General features: G+C 38.7%; 1 protein-coding gene across 2 annotated transcripts in view; it reads right to left on the bottom strand.

The window, feature by feature from the left end:
• CFAP74 (cilia and flagella associated protein 74) overlaps positions 1 to 23,655 on the bottom strand; it is a 149,378-nt gene that overhangs the window by 104,921 nt on the left and 20,802 nt on the right. For both annotated transcript variants that reach the window (XM_074306519.1, XM_074306521.1), the window contains exons 9-13: positions 17,007 to 17,180; positions 15,473 to 15,591; positions 9,519 to 9,585; positions 8,161 to 8,250; positions 5,939 to 6,103 (exon numbers count right to left, since the gene is read on the bottom strand). In XM_074306519.1, the coding sequence (XP_074162620.1) occupies positions 5,939 to 6,103; positions 8,161 to 8,250; positions 9,519 to 9,585; positions 15,473 to 15,591; positions 17,007 to 17,180 (615 nt within the window). The remainder of the gene's footprint in view (positions 1 to 5,938; positions 6,104 to 8,160; positions 8,251 to 9,518; positions 9,586 to 15,472; positions 15,592 to 17,006; positions 17,181 to 23,655) is intronic.

Genomic DNA, 23,655 nt, shown 5'->3' with positions numbered 1-23,655 from the left:
AAGTTTTTGGTGCTTCCAAGGTGGAATGATCCAAGGGAGATATGGCTATTGCTCTCCTGATTGTACTCTAGACCTTACTTTCTTGCAGGTGAGAATCCTAGTGTTTTCTGCGTTGGAATTGAGACCAGGGCTCCTCCTGCTCCTTTTTTTTTTTTTTTTTTTTTTGCTGAGGCAATTGGGGTTAAGTGACTTGCCCAGGGTCACACAGCTAGGAAGTATTAAGTGTCTGAGATCACATTTGAACTCAGGTCCTCTTGACTTCAGAGCTGGTGCTCTATCCACCTAGCTGCCCCCCTCCTGCTCCCTTTTAAGAGACTACAAGCAGCACTATTTTTCCACCCTGGAACTGTGACTGGAGTTCTGACTTCCCTGTGACTGCACAGCTTTCAGCCCTGAGACTGTGTCCTGGAAATGTGTATGAATAGTGTACCAGGGTCAGCAGACTCCCCTGTCATCTTTTCCTGACTAATTGTCTGGTTCCCTTATTGTCTCTGGACTGAGAGCTCCCAAAGGTGTTCCTTCTGCTGTACAACCACCTCTCCTTCCCAGATTTTTTGCACTCCAAGCTGGCCCCCATCCCAGTGTCATAAAACTCTTTTCCTAAATTGTCTTAGGCTGGAAAAACAAACAAACAAACATTTCACTCCAACCTCTTCTGTTGGCTCTGCCATTCCAAGATTCTATTTGAGGTGAGATTTTAAAGTTATATGGACAGGAATATTCAGAGAGTTCAGCTGAGTCCCTGCCTGTCCAAACTGTTCTACTTTTACCCAACAATCTATATGAATTTACAGCTGTTACTTAAGACTGGGTCTAATAGGTTCCTTCTCCATTCCTCATTTCATAACCTTAGGCTAAGAAAGCACTCAGATTCCAACTAAAACTCATATTCTCAAGAATACTTAACCAAAAATATTGGGTCTGTTCAATTTCCTTCAAACCTGAAGACCATTCTAGGACTTATTATCTAGCAGTAGGCCTTCTTTCTTACCTGCACATACTATATTTTCCTTATTCTTCTGGTTTACCATAGATTTGGGGGTCAATCTATTTCTAAAGGGCACCTGAAAAGAAATTTCTTTAAAGGAGCGGGTATTATAATTCTATTATAAGAATAAGGTATTGTAGTTCTAATCCTACCCTACAAAAATAAAATCATAAGACCAAGCCAAAAAATAAAAATTACTAAAATATTACAAATGATTCTTAGCAGGGTTGTCTTATGTTCCTAGAAGATTCTTTAATGGAAGAAACTTCCTATCTCTTCTAGTACTAAGCATAGTTTTCTGTATACAGGAGATGCTTAAGAAATTTTTGTTGTTGTTTGGAGGAAGGTCCCATATAACCCCAAACACTTAAGAGTAGCATTTTTTTCTGAGAACGATATCAATTAAAGCTAAAATTGTGGTTCATAAATGCAATTGTATATTATTATGCTGAAGCAATAAGGAAGAAGGAATATAGTGTATACAGAGAAGTATGGGAAGATTTAAATTAATGCAAAGTGAAATAAGTAGATCTAGTAAAACAATATAAATGATGACTACAACCCTATTAAAGGAAAAATATAACAATAAAATAGTAATAAAATAATAGAAACTGAAAGTTAAGCTAAAATAGATATGAAAAGGCAATTTCCTCTACTTCTTTGCAAAGGCGGGAGACCAGAGCTGTAGAACACCCAAGATAACATCAGATTTTTTTTTATATATTGGTTAGTTTTGTGGAACTCTTTTTTTTCTCCCTCTTTTTTTTTTTCTTTGTTATAAGACATGGCTTTCTGGGAGGGGACAGGACAGACACACATTGGGAAATATAAGTAATTACAAAATAAAAGATAGCAAAATTTTATTTTAAACATAAATATTTTTGTTATTGGCTATAGCAGAGGTATTGAACACATGGCCCACTAGTGGGGTAACACTTTTGACTGTGACTAAATCAGATTAGAACATTTTGGGGAATTACTTGACAAAATAAATAAAAAACATGAAACATACATAGTACCATGTTTTAAAATAAAGTTAATCTGTTGCCTTTAGGTCTTTATATATGCTTGGGTAGCTAGGTGGTGCCATAGAGCACAGAGTACCTGGCATAGAGTAAGAAAGACTCCTCTTCCTGAGTTCAAATCTAACCTCAGATACTTACTAGTTGTGTGACCCTAGGCAAATCACTTAACCCTGTCTGCCTCAGTTTCCTCATCTGTAAAAGGATCTGGAGAAGGAAATAGCAAACCACTCCAGTATCTTTGCCAAGAAAACCTCAAAATGGCATGAAGAATCAGCTACAATTGAAATGACTAAGCAATAACAAATGCATGACTTAGTGGCCCTTCTGTTTTTATTTGACTTTGACATCTCTGGGCTAGAACATACCCTCTTTCTATCCCAAAATTTAGACTTCTCTGCATGGCAGGTTTTTCTTGTTTTTTACACAAAGTCCACAGCTGATACCACCGGGAGTTCGGTGCAACATACATGAAAAATGGATTTAAAGCCCAATGTTCTATTCTCTTTGAGGTAAATGGAAGAGCTCTGATCCTCTAAAGTTTGTTACAGCCCATTAAATTTGTATAAAGAAGAAAGGAGATGGAAGATAGAATTTCTGGGGGATGCTCTTTGACTCAGAGGAATCAAGCACATTCTAAAAGCCAGTTCCCCGGCAGAAACCACATTAAAATGCAATTGGGAAATAGTTAAGAAAATTAATAAAAATACAGTAGAACATAGATAATGTGAACATGTGGTTTTCTAAGTCCATCTACAGCAGCAGAAATCCTTATGTATAATTTAGTATCCCTAGTTTCTCTTTGATAATACCGCTACTTTTTAACATTCTCTGACTTTAGAAACATCCCATTATCAAAGATGAAAGGAGAAGTAGGCTCCAAACAAATTAAAAGCTCAATCTGATATTTCCAACAAGGCTGGGAAGACAAGTCCTAATCCCCATTCAGTTATAACTGTTTCTGCCACTTTAGGGAAAAGAGAAAGGGCAGGTGCTCAGCCCCAGGTAAGTTATTTTCTAATAAAAGAAAGAGAACCTAAAGAGAGATAAATAACATCTCCTCCTCGCCCCCCAACTCTGACTGTTGACATTCCAACTGAAAGAGATCCAAGTGCATCTGAATTAAATGGACTTCAGGCTACCCTAGAGAATGAAATTTGTGAGAACTAACTAACCGACCTGAACTCCAGTCGGTCAAAAAACATTTAAATATTTGTATGAACTATTTGTACATAATTGGAGCTTGTACTGATCTGATCAGCCACAGTGGGACATACTGTGCCTTGACCCCCACATAATGATGTCCTTTTCAAAATTTTGACCCTCTTCAAAAATGAAGAACAACTAGTGCCAGATATTGTGATAAACTCTGGAGATACAAAAAAGGCCCTCTCAAAGTTTACAATCCAATATACAAACAATAAAGATCAAACAAAGGTAAATTGAAGATAACCAACTGAGGAAGAATCAGGAAAGACTTTCTTTAGAAAGTGGAATTTTCTCTTACACGTGAAAGAAGCTAAGCAATCCAGGAAGTAGAGATGAGAAGGAAAAAAATATCCAAGCATGGGAGCCAACCAGGAAAACTGCATATAGTTGGGAGAAGGTCTTGTGTGAGAATCCAGTGGCATTGAAGAGAGAGAGAAAGAAAGAGAGACAGAGAGACAGAGAGACAGAGACAGAGACAGAGACAGAGACAGAGAGAGAGAAAGAGAGAGAGAAACAGAGAGAGAGACAGACACAGAGAGAGACAGAAAGAGAGAGAGAAACAGAGACAGAGACAGAGAGACAGACAGAGAAAGAGAGAGAGAAACAGAGAGAGAGACAGACACATAGAGAGACAGAAAGAGAGAGAGAGAGAGAGAGAGAGAGAGAGAGAGAGAGAGAGAGAGAGAGAGAGAGAGAGAGAGAGAGAGAGAGAGAGAGAGAGAACAGAGAACAGAAAAGGAAGGGAAGGGAGGAGGAGGAAGAGGGAGAGGGAGGGATAATAGATAGATAGATGATACTTGGAATGAGAGAATGAATGGAGGAGGAAAAGAGAAAAGGAAAGAGAAGGGAGAAGAGGAGCAGGAAGCCATAGAAAGGGGAAGAAAGAGACAGAGAGAGAAAGAGAGACACAGAGAGAGAGACAAAGAGACAGAGAGAAAGAGGAGAGAGGGAAAGAGGGAAGTGCCATTAGTGATATTAAGGAAGTTAGGGAGAGGAGAGAGTTTGAAGGGAAAGACAATGAGTCCAATTCTGGACATGCTGAGTTTAAGATGCCTGTGTCACATCCAGTTCAAGAAGTCTAATAGAATGTTGAGAATTGGGAGCCTGGAGGTCAGCAAAAGAATTGTTAAAGCTGGAAAAGTAGATATGAGAATCAGCAGCATAGAGATAATAACTGAGTCCATGGAAGTGCATGAGATCACCAAATGAAATAGTACAGAGGGAGAAAAGGAAGAGCCCAGCTAGAGCCTTGTTGGAACACCTACAGTTAGAAGGCATAATTTGGATAAAGATTTAGCAAAGGAGACTGAGAAAGAGTGGCAAGAGGAGTAGGATGGTAGCTAGCTAAATAGGAGGAGAAGCAGGAGAGAAGAGATGGCGATCTACAGGGTCAAAGCTTTCAGGGAATTCAAGAAGGATGAGGAATAAGGCCATTTGATTTGGATATAAAGGTAAACTTGGGGAGATCAGTTTGAGGTTGGAAGCCAAATTGTAGAGAATTCAGAAAGTGAAAGGAGAGAAAAAAGAGGCACCTATTGTAGACAAGGCAGAAGAGATCCAGGGCAATAATTAATGAAGATAGAATGATAAAATGAAAAGGTTTTTGGGATGAGAGAGACACGGGCATATTTTTAAGCAAAAGGAAAGCAGTCGGGGCAGCTAGGTGGCGCAGTGGATAGAGCACTAGCCCTGAAGTCAGGAGGACCTGAGTTCAAATCTGGTCTCAGACACTTAACACTTCTTAGCTGTGTGACCCTGGGCAAGTCACTTAACCCCAGCCTCAGAAAATTTAAAAAAAAAAAAAAAAAAGGAAAGCAGTCAATATACAGGGAGAGATTGAAGACAGATGAGAGAATGGGGATAATAGAGAAAGCAATTTGGAGAGGATGGGATGGATGGAATGGGATTACTTGTAAATGTACAAGAGTTTAACTTGGCAAGGAAAAGGGCCACTTCTTTGTGTAAAACAGAGCTGAAGGAGGAAAAATGTTAGAAAGCATTTAAAATATGTGATAAGGAGGAGAGAATAGAGAGATCTTAGCAAAGGGCCTCTTATTTTTTTCACAAAATATGAGACCAAGATTATAACTGAGAGGATTGAGGAGTAGGGGGTGATTATTTGAGAGGTTTGAGAAGTGATGAAAAAGATTGGAGTAGATGTTAGAGGTGGGATAGTAACTTGAATAGAAAGGATTGCCTTGCTGCAGTGAGGGCCCAGTTGAAATCATTTAACAAAAATTTGTAGTGATTTAAGGCAGTGCTTCTGAGTAAAAAGTCATCAAGAAATGAAATGAGTTTGGTAAAGAAAGGAGAGAAGAAAGAATTTTTGTGAGGCCTTTTCAGAAGGCTGGGCCATCTTTTTGATTCAGGAAGATGGATAACTTTAAAATGGCAGGAGAGGAAAAACCATCCTGTCTTTGGTTAAGGTCTACATTTACATTTTCTAGGTATTTGTCATGAACAGAAATTGGAACTTGATTATGTTCATGGAGCTGGGTAAATCTCGTGGTCACAATCACAGCAGAGGGTACCAAATTTGATGGCTACAGAGATGAATGAAATGACCATTACAACTGGTCCGTGGTGGATTGTGCCTTACATCTTCGAGTTTAGGAGTAAAAGGAAAAGTTATCTGCATAATTTCCCCCTTCCCAAATGGACCAACCTATTTGGGAGATTTTCTAAGTCTACCAAGGATAGAATGGTCAGACAAACTCACTTCTGTTATGTTGGAAGATCTGACATCCAAATCACATTTATCAACATTTGTGTGAACCTGAAATTTTGTACCCAGGGCTCCATGGTTTTCCAGCGTGATGGTCCGTGAAACAATCTCTCCTACCACATATGTGCCAAAGTCAATGAGTTCTTTATCCAGGGACAGCTGCAAGGAGATAAAGCATAATTACCCCTATCCCAGATAATCAGTAACATCAATTAAATAAACATCTACCATTTAAAGCAGAAAAACGTACATACTTATTATGTCCAAGAAAATGCTCAAGGATTACAATTATTGTCTGTGGTGCTTAAAACCAAATTTTTGGACAATAATTTTGCCACAGGTAGCAACTTGAATATCAGCCTGAATGCTATTTGCAGATAAAATTAGTAAAACCTTATTTGACTGACTCCTTCCTCTTTAATGGAGAGATTCCATTTGCAGAAATTGCAGTGGAAGGTCACTCAAGTCTTCCTTCCAACCCAGCACCCACTCATTGCCTTCAAGACCCATTAAGAGGCCTTTTCATGCAGGCTAATCTTTTTTTTTTTTTTTTTTTTTTTTTTTTTCCCCCCCAGGCTGGGGTTAAATGACTTGCCCAGGGTCACACAGCTAGGAAGTGTTAAGTGTCTGAGATTAGATTTGAACTCCGGTCCTCCTGAATTCAGGGCTGGTGTTCTATCCACTGCGCCACCTAGCTGACCCTCACAATATTACTTTTTTTAAAAATTAGCTTCTCTCCAGCTTCCTTGCAGTAAGTGTTTAATTCTTCAGGCAGCATAGTCTGGATTTTTCATAGGTGTATTCCAGCCTATATCTCTCCCTTTCCTTCCTTCAGTCCCAACTGAAGCCATTTCTTTCTGTCCTGAGCATTTAGCTCTTTCACAAACTTTGAAAAAGCTTTTTACTTTATTTATTTTAAAACATTCATCATTTCTGTAACCACCGAACTTGGTACCCTCAAAGTATCACTGCTTAGGCATTTGCTGTGACTTTAGCCAAGACATTCATCTCAACTCAATGGGTGTTCCAACTGTTCCAATTTCTGCACATGACAAATGCTTAGTTGGTTCATTTAAGAACTCTTCCACATTACAAAGTATTCTGTGAAATGAAGAATGGGCTAGTAGCTCCAGTGGGCTGGAAAATTACTGGACTGGGGAGAACAAAGAAATGAATGTTCACTTTTCTTCTGGTCTGTTGTATATGTAGTACTCAAAGGCTGAACTAGAGATGATTCATTGATTTTATTGAATATTTGCTCCAGATTCCAGTAGGAAACTTTTTTTTTAGTCTTAGGCCATTCATGAATTCTTAGGTACACTTAAAGTTTTCCTTCCTCATACAGTCTGAATGCATACAAATGAGTGTGCGTGTGTGTGTGTGTGTGCGCACGCGTATGTGTATATATGTACACTATAGACATATATATAACCATTTAAGTTGGGAGAAATGATTCTGGGATGAAGAGTTTGCCAAAGATGACCATAAGACACAGTAAAAACATTCTTCTCCCAAATGGGAGATTTTGAGGTGGTAAAGGTTTGGGATTGGGATAATAATTCAGAAAATAGTTCCATTTCTTCACTTTCTTTATCAACAGAGTAAGGGAGAGATTCCCTATACACGGACATGAAGGACCAGGAAATAGGATTTAAGAATTCCAGGTATCTGGGAGGAGGCTTAACTTTACCAGTTTTTCAATGATTTGATCATTTTTTTTTAAATCTGGGGTTGAACCTGTGATTTCAGGGGTATGATGAGCTCCCTGAGAACTCCCTTTAGGAAGGCACGTGAGTCCTTAATTTAACTATTTTAGAGATCTGCCTGGGAACACCAGGAGGTTAAAGGACACAGCTGTGAATCCAGACCTTGCTGATTCTGAAGCCTGCTTTTATTACTCCATGCTGCCTCTTAGTTTGATTGAGGGTCAATCAAGTCCACTCATCAGTAATTTACACCAATATCTATTCCATAAATACCCATTAAGGAAACACTTTCATCAGATTTGAATCAGAGGCAAAGGATTGTGGGGAAAAGGACGACTCTAGGTAACAGGAGATGAGAGCTAGTGGTCAACTTGGTGGATTAGGATATGATCCTCCCTCCCCAGACTCTTCACTCTTGGGTCAGAAAATTGTTTCTCCTAACTTCATGAACATTTCTCAACCAAGAAGATTCTGGGGAAAAAAGTAGATTGTGTAAAATCTTTTACTTACAACACATTTCTTTGTTGTACATTTCAGTGGGACAGAAAATGAACCTGATTGAGCCAAAAATGTGATGTTGCCTTCAAGATTTTTATTTATCTTTAAAAAAAAACACAAAATAAATATAACCATTATGAATTTTTCTCCTTCCCTTTCCTTCTTCCCTCCATCCCTTTCTTCCTTCCTCCCTCCTTCCCTTTCTTCCTTCCTTCCTCCCTCCCTCCTTTCCTTCCTTCCTTTCCTTCCCTCCCCTTTCTTCCTATCTCCCTTCCTTTCTCCCTCCCTCCCTTCCTTCCTCTTTCCCTCTCTTCCTTCCTTCCTTCCTTCCTCCCTCCCTCTCTCCTTCCCTTCCTTCCTTCCTTCCTTTCCTTCACTCCCCTTCTTTCCTTCTTTCCTTCCTTCCTTCCCTTCCTTCCTTCTTTCCTCCCTTCCTTCCTTCCCTTCCTTCTTTCCTCCCTTCCTTCCTTCCCTTCCTTCCTTTCCTTCCTTCCTTCCCTTCCTTCCTTCCCTTCCTTCCTTCCTCCCTTCCTTCCTTCCTCCCTTCCTTCCTCCCTCCCTTCCTTCCTTCCTCCCTTTCCTTCCTCCCTTCCTTCCTCCCTTCCTTCCTCCCTCCCTCCCTTCTTTCCTTTCCTTTCCTTTCCTTTCCTTTCCTTTCCTTTCCTTTCCTTTCCTTTCCTTTCTCCTTTCCTTTCTCCTTTCCTTTCTCCTTTCCTTTCTCCTTTCCTTTCTCCTTTCCTTTCTCCTTTCCTTTCTCCTTTCCTTACCTTTCCTTTCCTTTCCTTTCCTTTCCTTTCCTTTCCTTTCCTTTCCTTTCCTTTCCTTCCTTCCTTCCCTCCCAACTTAGACTGGATCTATACCCCTGGGATTCCTATGAAGCAGCAAAGTGTCTCTACTGGGAGGGAGCAACACACAGACCCACCACATAACCTTCCTTCCCGAGAAGGACATCTCCCAGAATCACTCCCTGTACCACTAAGGGACACAGGATTAACAAAGTCAGATCATCACAAATGAGCCTTTGCAAGCTTCTCAAGAGCCTTAGAGGACTGTTCATTCTCATGTTCTCCCACACCTGTGACCCTGGGAGAAGATGGGTCAGTGTGATAATGAGATGCTGACCCAGAAGACCCTGCAGAGTTAACAAATATCTTCCCTTTCCTAAATTAGGTGCGGGTAGATCCCACCTCATGCCCCTGCCTGGGTTTATATTCCTTTTCACCCATCATTAGCCATGACGATGAGTCACTCTGCTTTTGTTTCTCTCAGCAGAAATCTAGACAGGAAATACTAGTAACTGGAGGAGTGACTTTAGTAGGTTTAGCCCATCCCTGCTGCTTCCAGGCGGTTTTTGGATCAAGAACACTTACCATTGGCTTAAAGGTGATGACGACCTCACATGAAATTCCAGCTGACATTGGACCTGGAGGATCAAAGCTGCAAGCACAATAAGAATGTAATTATTAACATGTATTGGATTATTGCCATCTAGGGCAGGGGGTGAGGAGCAGGATGGGAAAATTTGGAGCACAAAGTTTTGCAAGGGTCAATGTTGAAAAATTATCTGTGTATATGTTTTGTAAATAAAAAGCTTTAATTAAAAAAAAAAAGAATGTAATTCAAACGATAAGGAAACAGACTTTCCTTTATGGAGTTTTGGTCAGAAGTATCCTGGCTGCCAAGTTCATTGCCAGGACTAAAAGAGTCTTTAGAGAAGGAGTAGATTAACCACTTGGTGCTGAAGGCAATTTGTTGTTGAGCCATTTTTCAGTCACGTCTAACTTTTTGTGACCCTATTTGGGGTTTCCTTAACAAGGATACTAGAGTGGTTTTCCATTTTCTTCTCCAGCTTGTTTTGCAGGTGAAGAAACTGAGGCAAACAGGATTAAATGAGTTGTTCAGGGTCACACTGCTAGGAAGTGTCTGAGGCTCGATTTGAACTTTGGAAGATGAGTCTTCCTGATTCTAGGCCCTGTGCTCTATCCTCTGGGCTACCTTGTTGCTCCATTGCTGAATTCAATAGGGCCTTCTTAATAAAAATAATAGCTAACATTTATAGCATCTATCCTGTGCAAGACTCTGTGCTAAATGGCTTACAAATATGATTTCACTTGATCTACATAACTTTGGGGATAGGTGCTATTATTATTCCCTTTTTACAGACAAGGAAACTGAGGCAGAGTTAAGTGACTTATCCAGGCTCACACAGGTAGTAAGTATCTGAGGCCATCTTTGAACTTTCTTTTTCCTAATTCCAGGTCAGGTGCTCCTTCCACTTGGCAGGGTACATTAAATGGAGAAGCCCAAGGGTTAAGGGAAGAGTTTGATGAGCTCCTCACTCTGGCACTGGTCTGGTACCTCTGAACTAGTGCTCCTCGAAGCTGTACCGACCCTCTCCAAGCAGGACTGAACAGGGGCAGGGAAGCTTCCAGGGAGTTTCCTACTTCATGGTTTGGGAGCCATGACAGGAGGAGGAGTTCCTGCTGGCCAGGGGATCCGGGATTCGTGCTTCATGGCATGTCTGCTCAGCTTGGGGGCCGTGGCAGCTCAGATTAGCTCTGGAGTCTAACAGGGACAGAGCCCTATTCAGGTAGATTTGCCTGGTTTCCCACCTGGAAAACAGAAGCTATTTCTAGCCTGCAATGTTCTGAGTACCGAAATTGCCCAGATATAAAAGAAGAGGGGGTGTTTCAGGGCAGAATTAGGGCAGAAAGGAGGAGGTATCTGATAGAAGGAAGGACTGTAACTAGGGAAGACAGCCTTTTGATCAGAGAAAAACTAGGATGGGAAAAAAAAAACCAAAGTTTAAAAAAAATAACAATAATACAAGTTAACTGTGCAAAAGTTGCTTTGTCCAGAGCCAATGTAAAATGTCCAAAGCCTCTGTTTCCCTGGAGGAAGGGTATTTAAGTATTTAAGACTTGTTCTTTTTCTACCTTCCTCCAGGGAAACAGAAACAATCCAGTGGAAAAGCCTGAGTTTGAGGGAGAGTTTGAATAATTCCTTGGCTCATCTTGGTGGTTATGGGGCTTTGTGAGGTAGAAATTATGGGTGTTTCTGATTCTTTTCCTCCTGGTTCCTTCTTGGCAACAGGAAAGGTCATACTTAAAAATGATTACAGAATTAGGCACAGAAATTAATTAATCACCCTCTGGAGACCTGGGTTTGCAGGAATTTGCAGAATTTCGGCCTTTTGAAGGCCCCTATCCATGATCAAGGGCTCCAGTTTATGATTATTCTTCAGCCTCAGGGCCAGCAGGGAACTATTTGGAACAAAAAGTTCCTTGCCAACTTGCTTGCTGCTGCATAATAACTTATGCTTATAAGTCATTTTGTATGGCACAAAAAACCAAAGACTTTTCCAGGAGAACAGGGAACAAACACATTGATAATGGCTAAAACATTGTTATCTGAACCACCAGGCAGCTCAGGGGGTCCTATTGGGCCTTCTACCCAGTAACAATAATAATAATAATAGACATTTACACAACATTCATAATAGCTACCACTCACATGGCATTTACTATATACTAAACACTTTATTACTATTATCTCATTAGATCTGCAAAATTATCTCCATTTTATAGATGAGAAAACTGAGGCATTCAGCCTTGCCTAAAGCCTACATAATATCTTATATTTATAATATCTTATAATATATATCTTATAATATCTTATAATTATATTATATGCATAATATAAATATCTAGATTTGACTCTAAGCCTGGGAATTTATCCACCTCACCTAACTATATATCTAGCCACGGAGATCCTGTAGATTCAGACAACTTCCTAATTAATGAAAGGATATTCGGTTACAGTTAGAGGACTTGGGTTCAAATCCTATACTTCCTACCTATGTGATTTTGGGGTGAATCACATGATCTCTTCAGATCTCAGTTTCCTCATCTGCGAAATGAAGGGGTCTTAGCGGGCAGCTTTTTCAAGCTCTAAATCTATGACCTGTGACCTAGACAAAACCCACTCACAACCCATTAACAGCCGCCCAAACAACCTCACGGTCTTTCGCTTTTTGGACTTGCACTGTAAGCAATCTTTTAAACTTGCTAATTCACATTGGAAGACCAGACTTCATTTCTCCAGCCCAAGGACAAAATGACTTTTAGCCACATATCACTTTTAATTAGATTTCATTCCAACTAAATGAATGGAATGGATGACGGTGGAGTTCATAGACTTTTTAATAAATGAATGGTGTTTGTACAGCTTTGAAGTGTTGCTGACAGTGGCTGGGGGTCATTTTCTATCATCCGAGCATAGATGGCTCAGCCCCAATACTCCCTTAGGTCCAATGAGCTTTGGTTAGAGACTTCTCTCCAATTGATGAGTTTGATAACCTGATGGAGAAAAGGGATGGGGAGAGGAGGGAATAAAGCAGACATGTTGGGATCGGAACCTGGTGGTCCAGAAAAATGATTCGGTCCCATTCCCTCCCTCAGAGGAAGGACAGAGCTTGCTGACCTTGTCCCAGAGTCTCCAGCCTCATTTATATGCCTGAAGAATAACAGCATGGTTCTCAAGTACAAAGGACAGAGCTCAAAATAGGACTTGGAATGGGAAGGGAAATTCACTGGGATGGGAGCTGCCAGAGAGGGAGTTTTAGACAATGGGCCGTGGCTGGCTCCGTGTGGGATTGTTTAGGTTCCAGCAGGCAGCGGTAGAGGCTGGCGGGGGATCAGCACCATGGCTTCCTAGTGGATGGAGCAGCCAGCGTTTTGGAGTGCATCTTGGCTTAGCAAAGTGGCAGATGGCACTGGACTATGAGAAGGAGTCTTTGAAGGATGAGACCAGCGAAGGAGAGATATGATTCTTGATTTGAGTTGACAGGCTTGAATGCTAACTCACTGAGCGCAAACTGGGGTCTTCTGACTAGCCCATGATGAGAAGTGCCTCTATTTGGGGGGGGGGGTGGAAACCTAATCTCTGAATTCTGAGCTTGGATCTTGTCACCAACAACAGTCACTATTATCGATTTGTCGGGAATCCGCTGACTTGATCAGGGATGGCTTTAGGCAGTCTTCTAATCCTTGGTTGAGAGCCTTTCTCCTCTTATGGCCCTTTTCCCACCTCTGACACCCAAGATCTTCATGATTCCCAGGTGTCTCGTCTGCTCCCCATGCAAAACACTTGCTGAGCAATACATTAAGATATTTAGTCAAAGGAATAGGTGAGCCACCATGTAGATGCATCTCCAAGGAGAGCAGAATTATGTTGGGGGGGCATAGAAGTGATAAGGATCCTAATTGCGAGTTCACTCCCTTCCAACATCTAAACTGACCTGAGCTGTGTCCCCTCAGCATCTGGGGAGCTAATATACTAGTCTGAATGTGGCCTAAGGAATAAAGTATTAGGAGGTGGCAACGACTCCCTCTCAGATAACATTTTTTAATGGGAGACTCTGTCTTAAGTTAGAAGAGTAACTAAAAAAACAAGAAAAAAAGTTAGAAGAATAACTGATCTTAGTATTTCAGACATTGCAGTCGATCAGCTAGCCAATAGTGCCAGATGAAGGTTATAGCATCATTCTTACAAAGATGTGATGGGCCAGAACGCTCGTACTTGAAACAAGCATTCTTACAAAGTGCTAAGTGGAATTAGTAAGACAATGGTTATCTAGTTTAGCATGGTGATTAATAACCAGCACCAGCACTATATTACCCTCTCCACCACCACCACCATTACTATCACCATCGTCGTCATCATCACCACTACCTCACCATCCCCACCACTATCTTATTATCACAATCACTACCATGTCACCATCACCATTATCACCATCACCATCATCATCATCATCATCATCATCATCATCATCATCATCATCATCATCACTATATCACCATCCCCACCATAATCACAATCACCACCATAATTTACAATCACTACCATATCACCATCACCATCATCACCATCATCATCATCATCATCATCATCATCATCATCACCACTACATCACCATCCCCACCACTATCTCATTATTACAATCACCACCATGTCACCATCACCATGATAATTCACAATCACTACCATATCACCATCACCATTATCATCATCATCATCATCATCATCATCACTATATCACCATCCCCACCATAATCACAATCACCACCATAATTTACAATCACTACCATATCACCATCACCATCATCACCATCACCATCATCACCATCATCATCATCATCATCATCATCATCATCATCACCACTACATCACCATCCCCACCACTATCTTATCACAATCACTACCATGTCACCATCACCATGATAATTCACAATCACCATCATATCACCATCACCATTATCACCATCATCATCATCATCATCACTATATCACCATCCCCACCATAATCATAATCACCACCATAATTTACAATCACTACCATAATTTACAATCACTACCATATCACCACCACCATCACTATCATCATCATCTTCACCACTGCCACCACTATCATCCTCATGGCTAGTATTTATATAACACTTTTAAGTTTATAAAGAGCTTTCTGTATATTAATCTATTTGATCCTCACAACCATCTGTGGCAGAGGGCAAGTAATAACATATAGAGAGGCATGGCTGCTACTGAAGGAGACTAGGGCTTCATCCTTGCTAGCTAGGTGATAGAGCTCTGGGCATCAAATCAAGCAGATCAGAATTCAAATCCTGCCTTACATATTTACTAGCTGTGTGGCTCTAGACAAATCACTTAACCTCTCTGAGCCTCAGGGGTTGGATTCAATGACCTAGATCTAGATCTCCTATGATCACTAAGGACAAGGCAAAAGTGACGTTGGACAGACTAGTTGTTTGCCAATATAAGTATAATGCAATCTAGTAAATTGGTGCCGAGGTGTATTATCCAAGGAGAGTAAGGCATCATTAGGGATTAAGATTAGCATTCTGGAGCAACAATATTCTCTGCAGATAGAAGGCACTGGTCTCTTCCCAAGTTCACTGCCAGTATCCTCTTCCAGGAATATCTTTTCTGGTAATAGTAGATGGGAGATCCAAATGCCTTCAGGAGCTCAGGAGCAAGCAAGGACCTCAGGCAACTCTTGAATCAACTCTATATGCTTTAGTTTAAAAAAAGAAAATATATTTGGGACACTGTGATTTCCTTTGGGTTTGATTAAAAGTTCATTAAATGCTTAAGGGTGAGGGTCAATGTATGTTAAGTTGACTTAGTGAATTTGAATTGGATTAGAAAACTCAGAGAATGCTGAATTCCCAAGTCTATAAGACATGTGACTAAGTCTTCAAATTTAGGTGTTCAGAATCAATCCTTCTTAACTTTGTGCACTTACAGGATAGTAATGAAATCCTTGAGATGATCCTCGACTCCCACCAGCTTGCAGTAGTTAATCGTGAAAGATGCATTGATTAATGTCATCTTTTTTTTATATGTTTTACCAACATCAAAGTCCTAGAAACATCAAAGAATAAGACACTCTTCAAAAAAGAGTTGGCATTGGTTCCATAGATTTTTCATGGAAGAAATTAAGCAAAACATAGATTGCTTAATTTCTTAGCTCAGATATACACAAAGTGACATCTCCCTTTCATTAACCATTTTTGTTTGAGAGTTCTCTTCAGCTACAATAACAAGCCTCTCAACAATTTATGCTGTAAATGATCACCAAATCAGTTTCTTTTTTAAAAATTCAGTTTTACTTTATAATTTACTCTGAATTCTGTTTCTCCTACCTCCTTCCCCTGTTTTCAATCAATTTCAATTTAACAAATATTGATCAAGCAGTGTTTAAGTCCAAGGCATTATGCTAGGCACCAAGAACAGAAAGCTAAAATAAGATGGTCTCCACCCCTTAAACTGTTCATTCTCACTTGTGTTATAAGAAAGAAGGAAGGAAAAGAGAGGAAGGAAAGAAGAAAGGAAAGAAGGAAGGAAAGGGAGGGAGGAAAGAAGGAAGAAAAAGAAAAAAGGAAAGGAAGGAAAGAGAGGGGAAGGAAGTAAAAAGGAAGAAATAGAGAAAGAAAAGAAAGAAGGAAGGAAGAAAGGGAAGAAAGAAGGAATGAGGGAAAGAGAAGGAAGGGAGGAAGGAAAAAAGGAAGGAAGAGAAGGAAGGGGGGGAAGGAAAGGTGGTAAGGAGGGAAAAATGAAACTAACAAAGTTGATTCCAAATGAAAATACTTGTTATGAAAAAACTGCATGTGAGCTTAATGTGTGGACTCTTTGATCCAAAATTTCTAAACAAAAATTCTTCCAACCACTGCTTAATATCAGGGGCTCAGGTTAAATAATAACCCATCACAGGAGGCAACTACATGTTTGCTCAATGATTTCAGAATCAACCTATCAACAAACATTACATTACAAACCTTCTCCAGATGCCAACCATCAATCTTTTAAGCACTGAGTGTTCAAAAAAAAATGGTATGTACTATCTTCCTTTTTAGGATATAAATTCCTAGGCACGTGAACAGTTATCCTGGAGCAACTTTATGTCTCCTGTCACATAAGCCAAAACAGTGAGCTCCTCCCTCCCTCCATCCAGCCATCCTGTCTTGTTAAGAGACTATGAAAGTTTAACTTCAGTTCTTAAAAGATATAAAATGTTTTCAGGATATAATTTCTTTAATTGACTTTTATAATCAATCTCTGACCTCTCTGAAAAGATTTATTTCTTTAAAAAAAATCAGATACACTGCAAGATCTCATAAAGAAGGCAGCTAACTTGCTTTATTCATTTCTTCTCATAGTCATCAGAGAACATTAATGAGTTTTTTTTTAAAGGAAGATCAAAAGATGGAAAATGTTAGATGATCCACGTAAGTAATTTTTAAATGCTTTTATTTCCTAGGTGCTTTATGAAAACCCACCTTGAAGTGAATAAGATCAGGCTTGCTATAAAAGGGACAGCCCTTAAATTCACGTCCAGATACTACTTGTTTGTGGATGATACCACTCCGGAGTTTCTCCAGTGTGTTGGCTAAGATGTCTTGTTCCATCTTTGACCCACCCACAGGCTTGCGTTCCACCTCATCTTTTGGTACCTTGGAATTTAATTTAAAAAATTTTAAAGTATTAATAATAAATCTATGGCAGGATGTCTCTTCAGAAATAGGAAACAGGCTTTGTAAAAAGGTGAAAGATTTGATATGTTAACAAAATATTTAATAGTTGCCAGTGAATAGAGCAGACACAGGTCATAGGGCTCATAGAATTTCAGATTTGTCTGGTCAAATCCATTTGAATCATGATTTCCTCACAACATACCTATCAACCTGTCATGCAAAACTTTCCTTGATGGGAAGGGGCATCCACTGGGCTCCCAAGTTAATTCATTCTACTTTAGGATTATTTTTTAGTCTTTAAAAATTTTGAACAATTTTTTTTTAATTTTGAGTTCCAAATTCTCTCCCTCTTTTCTGCTTTTCACTCATTCACTGAAATGGCAAGAAATGTGATGTTAATGAGGAGGATTCTGGGAAGATGGTGAAGTAGGTCAGTAAATTTCAAGCTCTCCAGATTTCTCCCACAAACAGAACAAACTTGTACCTCAGGGCAAATATGGAACAGGGGTCCTCCCAGCACAATCCATGTTGACAATACATTATGTTGCCTATTTAACCCATTCCCAGTGTGAGTCGGTTTTCTAATCTATGTGTCTTTCTTCCCACTCCTCCCATTCTATTCTTTCTATGCACACCTCATTTGTAGAACATAATTATCATTTTTACCTTTTCCTAGGAGGTTTTGCTTTTTAGAGTCAGATCATGCTCAACTCTGCCCCAGTCCTTTTTTTGAGCTACCCAAATCCTGTGGGGATTAACCCATGTGAAGTACAAACATCTTCAGGCTAGTTCTACAGAAACACCAAGTGGGGACCTCTGTGGTTAACTGGGTTTGGCTGGAAACTCAGCAGGAACCATAGAAACTTTCACCTCCTAGACTTCGTGGGGAGCTGGGGATCTGAGTCCCGGTAGCCTGAGAAAACCTTAGCTGATTAGGAACAGTTGTGCTGCAAAGACCTGGCTGGAGTGGGTGGGTGGGATAAGGGGGAAGGAACCAGCACACTGGGAATGCAGAAGCAGTGGGGCAGGAATGCTATTGGCGATGGGCACTTGCAAGAAGGGGAAGCTCTTGATTTGGAGTTCCAGGTTAGAAGAGAGAGCTGAAGTGAAACTAGAGGTAATATCCCCCCATGATTAGAAGTGTTTATATTAATATTTCTCATTTTAAAAAATGAATTGGCAAAGAAGAAAGAACCCAACCATAGAAACTTACTATGGGAACGGGTAAGACCAGGATTCCTCTTCAGAGGAGGACGTTGAGGTAAAAGAGTTTCTTCTACCCCAGAGAGTAATGTTAAATGGCTCCCTGCCCAGAGATAATTAATAGAAGAACTCAAAAAAGAATTTAAAAATCAAATGAAGACAAATTTAGGAAAAACTGAAAAATAAAGACCCTCCAAAAAAAAAAAAAACCAAGATTATGATAAAAAAAATTGAGCAACCAGAAAAGGAGATAAGAGTCTTTAAAATGGAAATAACTCTTTGAAAATTAGAATTGGGCAAGGGGAAGCCAGTGAAAGTATAAGAAACTAAGAAATAACAAAACAGAATATAAAGAATGAAAAAAAAAGAATATAATGTGAAACATTATATAAGAAAAACAAAAAATCTAGAGAATTAGATTAATAAGACAAAATATAAGAATAATTGGACTATCTGAAAACTGTGACCAAAAAAAAAAGCCCAACCTTGACAGAATAATCCAAGAAATAATTCAAGAAAATTGTCTTGGAGTGATAGAACATGTGGGAAAAATAAAAATAGAAAATCACTTCAAAAAATTATTTGTGGAAAACACATAGGAATATTACTACCAAGTTTTGAAACCCCCAGATCAAAGAGAATATCTTCCAAGAAAACAAGAAAAAAAAATACACAATTCAAATACACTGGAGCTACAATTAGAATTGTACAGGACTTATCAGCAGCCACAATAAAAGACCATAGGTCCTAGAATCATATATACCAAAAGAACTAGGCCTGTGACGAAAAATATCATATCCATAATATTGAATGAAAAAAATGAACATTCAACAAACTTTCAGATTTTTAGGATTTTCAACCAAACCTGAACTCAATAGAAAATTTAACATATAAGAGCCAATATCAAAGATCAATTTCAAGGAACTTAATATGGACAAATTGTTTATATATATATATATATATCATGTTTTTAAGATTGACATCAGCAATTGGAAAGCTCAAAAAAAGGACTGGGGGAAGAGCTGAGCATGATCTGACTCTAAAAAGCAAAACCTCCTAGGAAAAGGCAAAAATAGTAAATATGTTATACAAATGAGGTACATAGAACCAGGAGATCATTATACACTTCAACAATGATACTGTATAAAGATGTATTCTGATGGAAGTGGATATCTTCGACAAAGAGAAGATCTAATTCAGTTACAATTGATCAATGATGGACAGAATCAGCTACATCCAGAAAAGGAACACTGGGAAATGAGTGTAAACTGTTTGCATTTTTGTTTTTCTTCCCAGGTCATTTTTACCTTCTGAATCCAATTCTTCTGTGCAATAAGAAATTCAGTTCTGCACACATATATTGTATCTAGGACATACTATAACATACTTAATATGTATGGGACTGCTTGCCATCTAGGGGAGGGGGTGGAGGGAAAGAGGGGAAAATTTGGAACAGAAGTGAGTGCAAGGGATAATGTTGTAAAAAAAATTACCCCTGCATATGTACTGTCAAAAAAAGTTATAATTATAAAATTAATTTAAAAAGCAAAGTACAAATAAGGTACATAGAAAGAATAGAATGGGGGGAGTGGGAAGGAAGACACAAGATTAGAAAACCTACTCACATTGGGAATGGGTTAAATAGGCAACATGACATAATATACCATGAAAGCTATAGCACCCTCCAATATCTATAAAAAATTTACGGTGGGAAGAATGGGTGGAAGGGAAAACAAAGGATGTGGGAAGAAGACAAGGGAGGGATCCATGGGTGGGGGAGGTTAAATAATAGCAAGGCAAGTTAAGGCTCAGTATTAAAACAGAAGAGTTAGCAGGGAAAGTATTAAAGCAAAAGAGTTAGTTAGGAAAGAAGGAGATAAATGCAAACCCTACAACAAGGATCAGGAGTAGAATTTATTAGAAAAAAACTATGGCTAATAAATCATTGAATTTAAAGATTCAATTAGGAGAGAAATCTGCATTATATGTCACCCATACTAATATTGTTTTAGCTGCATATTTATATATGGATAAATGCATGTGTTTATATGTAAATGAGTATATATATATATATATATATATATATACATGTTGCTCTCTGTGTATGAATACACACTCTCTATATACATATACACACACACATATATAGGTCTGTGAGTAGGTGTGAATGTATATGTGGGTGGAATATGTATATGGTATGTACATATTTGTATATATCTAAATATGTATATCTGTGTTTAACTATAGCCTACTTGGGCTACATAGAGGGGATGAAAGAGGAAAAAAAAGAATAAAGTGTAAAGAGTATGCAGCAGAAAACAAAAGAACAACTTATAAGGAAGCAAAGAAAAGATGGACACTTATGAATATAATTTCTTCTACAATTATATATCCCTTCTTGAACTGGCAATTAATTGTTATATATTTTCCCTCCCTGATATTCTGTGGGGCACATGATAATGTTCTCTTCTGTTTTCCTTTTCTGTTTTTCTTTTTTTCTATTATTTTAAAATAAAACATTGAACTGTAAGATAGATAAATAAAAACAAATGTGAAATTAATGATACATGTGAAATTATGCAAAATATATTTCCATGTAAGGCTGGCTGCCAATTTTAGATTTTATGTCAAGTAGATTTATTTCTTTGCAATGTCTACCTTTTGGTCCTTCTACTCTCAAGGTCCAATGAAAATAAATCTGATTCTTCCAAATGATGACCTTTCAAATACTTGAAAGATAGCTACCATATTTTCCTCCCCATTCCAACCCTAAACCTCATGTCTAGCCTAAACACTGACAATTACTTTATACTATCCACACATGACATGAAGTGTAGTTTCACCACAATTCTGGTTGTTTTCTGAAACGATCTCCAGCTTATCACTGAATCCCAGAACAAACACAAAACTCCAATATGCTCTAGCCAGGTAAGAATTACCTCCTTGTTTCTGGATGTTATACCTGCCTCTCACAATATATCAGCATTTTGGATGTGACATCACACAGATTAGATAAACCAGTCACAAAAGAGGGGAAAATGACCATTTTAGACTTTGATAAATACAAGAACAGAAAGACAGAAAGAATTCTGAACAAGAATTGTGGGGAAGTTGTTTTTTTTTTTTTTTTTTAATGGCAGGCATGGGAAAAATGAGTTTAGACTGGCATCTTATAATGGAGAGAAAAAAAATATTATGTTGGATGAGATGATTGAGGCTAGTTTTAATGATTTTGTGATGAAGAGAACCATTTGCATCCAGAGAGAGGACGATGGGAACTGAATGTGGATCACAACATAACATTCTCACTCTTTTAGTTGTTGTTTGCTTGCATTCTGTTTTCTTATTGATTTTCTTTCCTTTGTGATCTGATTTTTCTTATGCAGCAAGAGAATTGTATAAATATATTTACATATACTGGATTTAACATATATTGGATTACCTGCCATCTAGGGGAGGAGATGGGGGGAAGGAGGGGAAAATTTGGGACACAAAGTTTTGTGAGGGTCAATGTTGAAAAATTATCCATGCATATGCTTTGAAAATAGAACACTTTAATTAAAAAAAAGAAATATTATGTTGGTAGGAAGTCTGAGCAACTGCTTGCATGTGAGGGATGAATAAGAAGGGGAAACTGAGGCTAGCTAAGAACTAGCAAATACGTAGGTGACCAGAAGGGTAGTGTGGTCTTGACAAAGGAGGATTGGATGAGGACTAGATTTCAAGGGAAAAACAACAATTACTGAGTTTCTATTATTATTATTTGGACCAGATTGATTCTGAGGTACCTACAAGATATTCCTGAGCAAGGTAGAAGCTTTGAAAATAAGCAACTCAATGAGATGTTGACTTGGACAAGAAGCAAGAAATCTAGAACTACATTGAATGAGCATAAGGAATGTAGACTTGAGAGTCATCTACATGAAAAAAGGTTGTAGAGAGAGAAGGGACTAACCCCCCCCAATCAAATCAAGAAGCATTTATTAAGTGCCTACTGTGTGCCAGGATGTTAAATGCTGGGGATTCAAAGAAAGATAATAAAGCTGTCAAGGATCTTGGGATAGGTGACAAGTGAATAACTGTGGGAAAATAAAAGCTATACAGGATAAATAAGAACAGGGATTGGGAAAGGCTTCTTATAGAAGGTAGAATTTTAGATGGGACTTGAAGGAAGTTAAGAAAGCCAGGAGATAGAGCTAAGGAGGAAGAAAATTGCAGGTATGAGGAACAGCATGTGAAAATGCCTAGAATTAGGGTCAAATAACCACTGATCCCACTGCTGAGTTTCTATTTAAGTGTTTACTTTCAGCAAGACTTCTCTGCATGAAAATATTTCTAATCCAGGTTTCAAGTGTAAACTATTTGCATAAGACACTCCTCATTAGTGGAGAAAATGATGACTCAATGAAGCATCCCTGTGTGATGGGGAAAGGCTTTCTGGGAGCTTTGGGGAGAAGAGACATTTTTCTTTCCTGATTTGAAAAAGGACATGATGATTCTGGTCTTTTTTTTTTTTTTTTTTTAAGGAAGAGACCCATAGACATAGAAAAGATTTTGGTAGCAGATGTGTAGGGAAAAGAAGACATGTCTCTGATTTTCAGCTGGGCTCCCCAGAAGCTTTGGGGAGTTGCCTTTTGAGTGAGATGAAGGCTTCTCTTTCTTGGTTATATTTTAAATATCTTACTCCAAAGGAACAGAGCAAATTCACTCTATGTGATCTACTATCTCTGGTTCCTCTGATTATTTTTTGCTTAGATAAATGGATTTGCTTTCTTTTTAATTTTTATTCTTTTTTAATGGATTTACTTTTAATTCACTATTTATAGTCTTTTTTTGTAACTAGTATTTGGTAAAGAGTTAAGAATGCAGATATAAACTTGGGGTACATCTTTCCCTTTAAGCAATAGCAACTAGGAAAGAGGCTTGAACCTAAAAAAAACATCATTTCTTTAGACTAGCAATACTTAGGGAGGTGGATAAGATATAATTATATATATCTATATTTTACCATGTTTAACATATATTGGATTGCTTTCCATCTAGGAGAGGGGATGGGGAAGGGGAAAAAATTAGAACAGAAGGTTTTGCAAGGGTCGATGGTAAAAAAAAAATTATCCTTGCATATGTTTTGAAAATAAAAAGCTTCAATTAAAAAAGAAGAAGACGACGATATAATTATAGTCCTTCAGTACTCCTCTTTTTTTGGGGGGAACAACATAAACAACCTCTCATCTCCTTCTGCCCTCTGTGG

The sequence above is a fragment of the Sminthopsis crassicaudata genome, chromosome 3 (assembly GCF_048593235.1).
Source record: "Sminthopsis crassicaudata isolate SCR6 chromosome 3, ASM4859323v1, whole genome shotgun sequence".
Classification (NCBI taxonomy): domain Eukaryota; kingdom Metazoa; phylum Chordata; class Mammalia; order Dasyuromorphia; family Dasyuridae; genus Sminthopsis; species Sminthopsis crassicaudata.
This window is presented reverse-complemented; position numbering and strand designations above follow the sequence as displayed.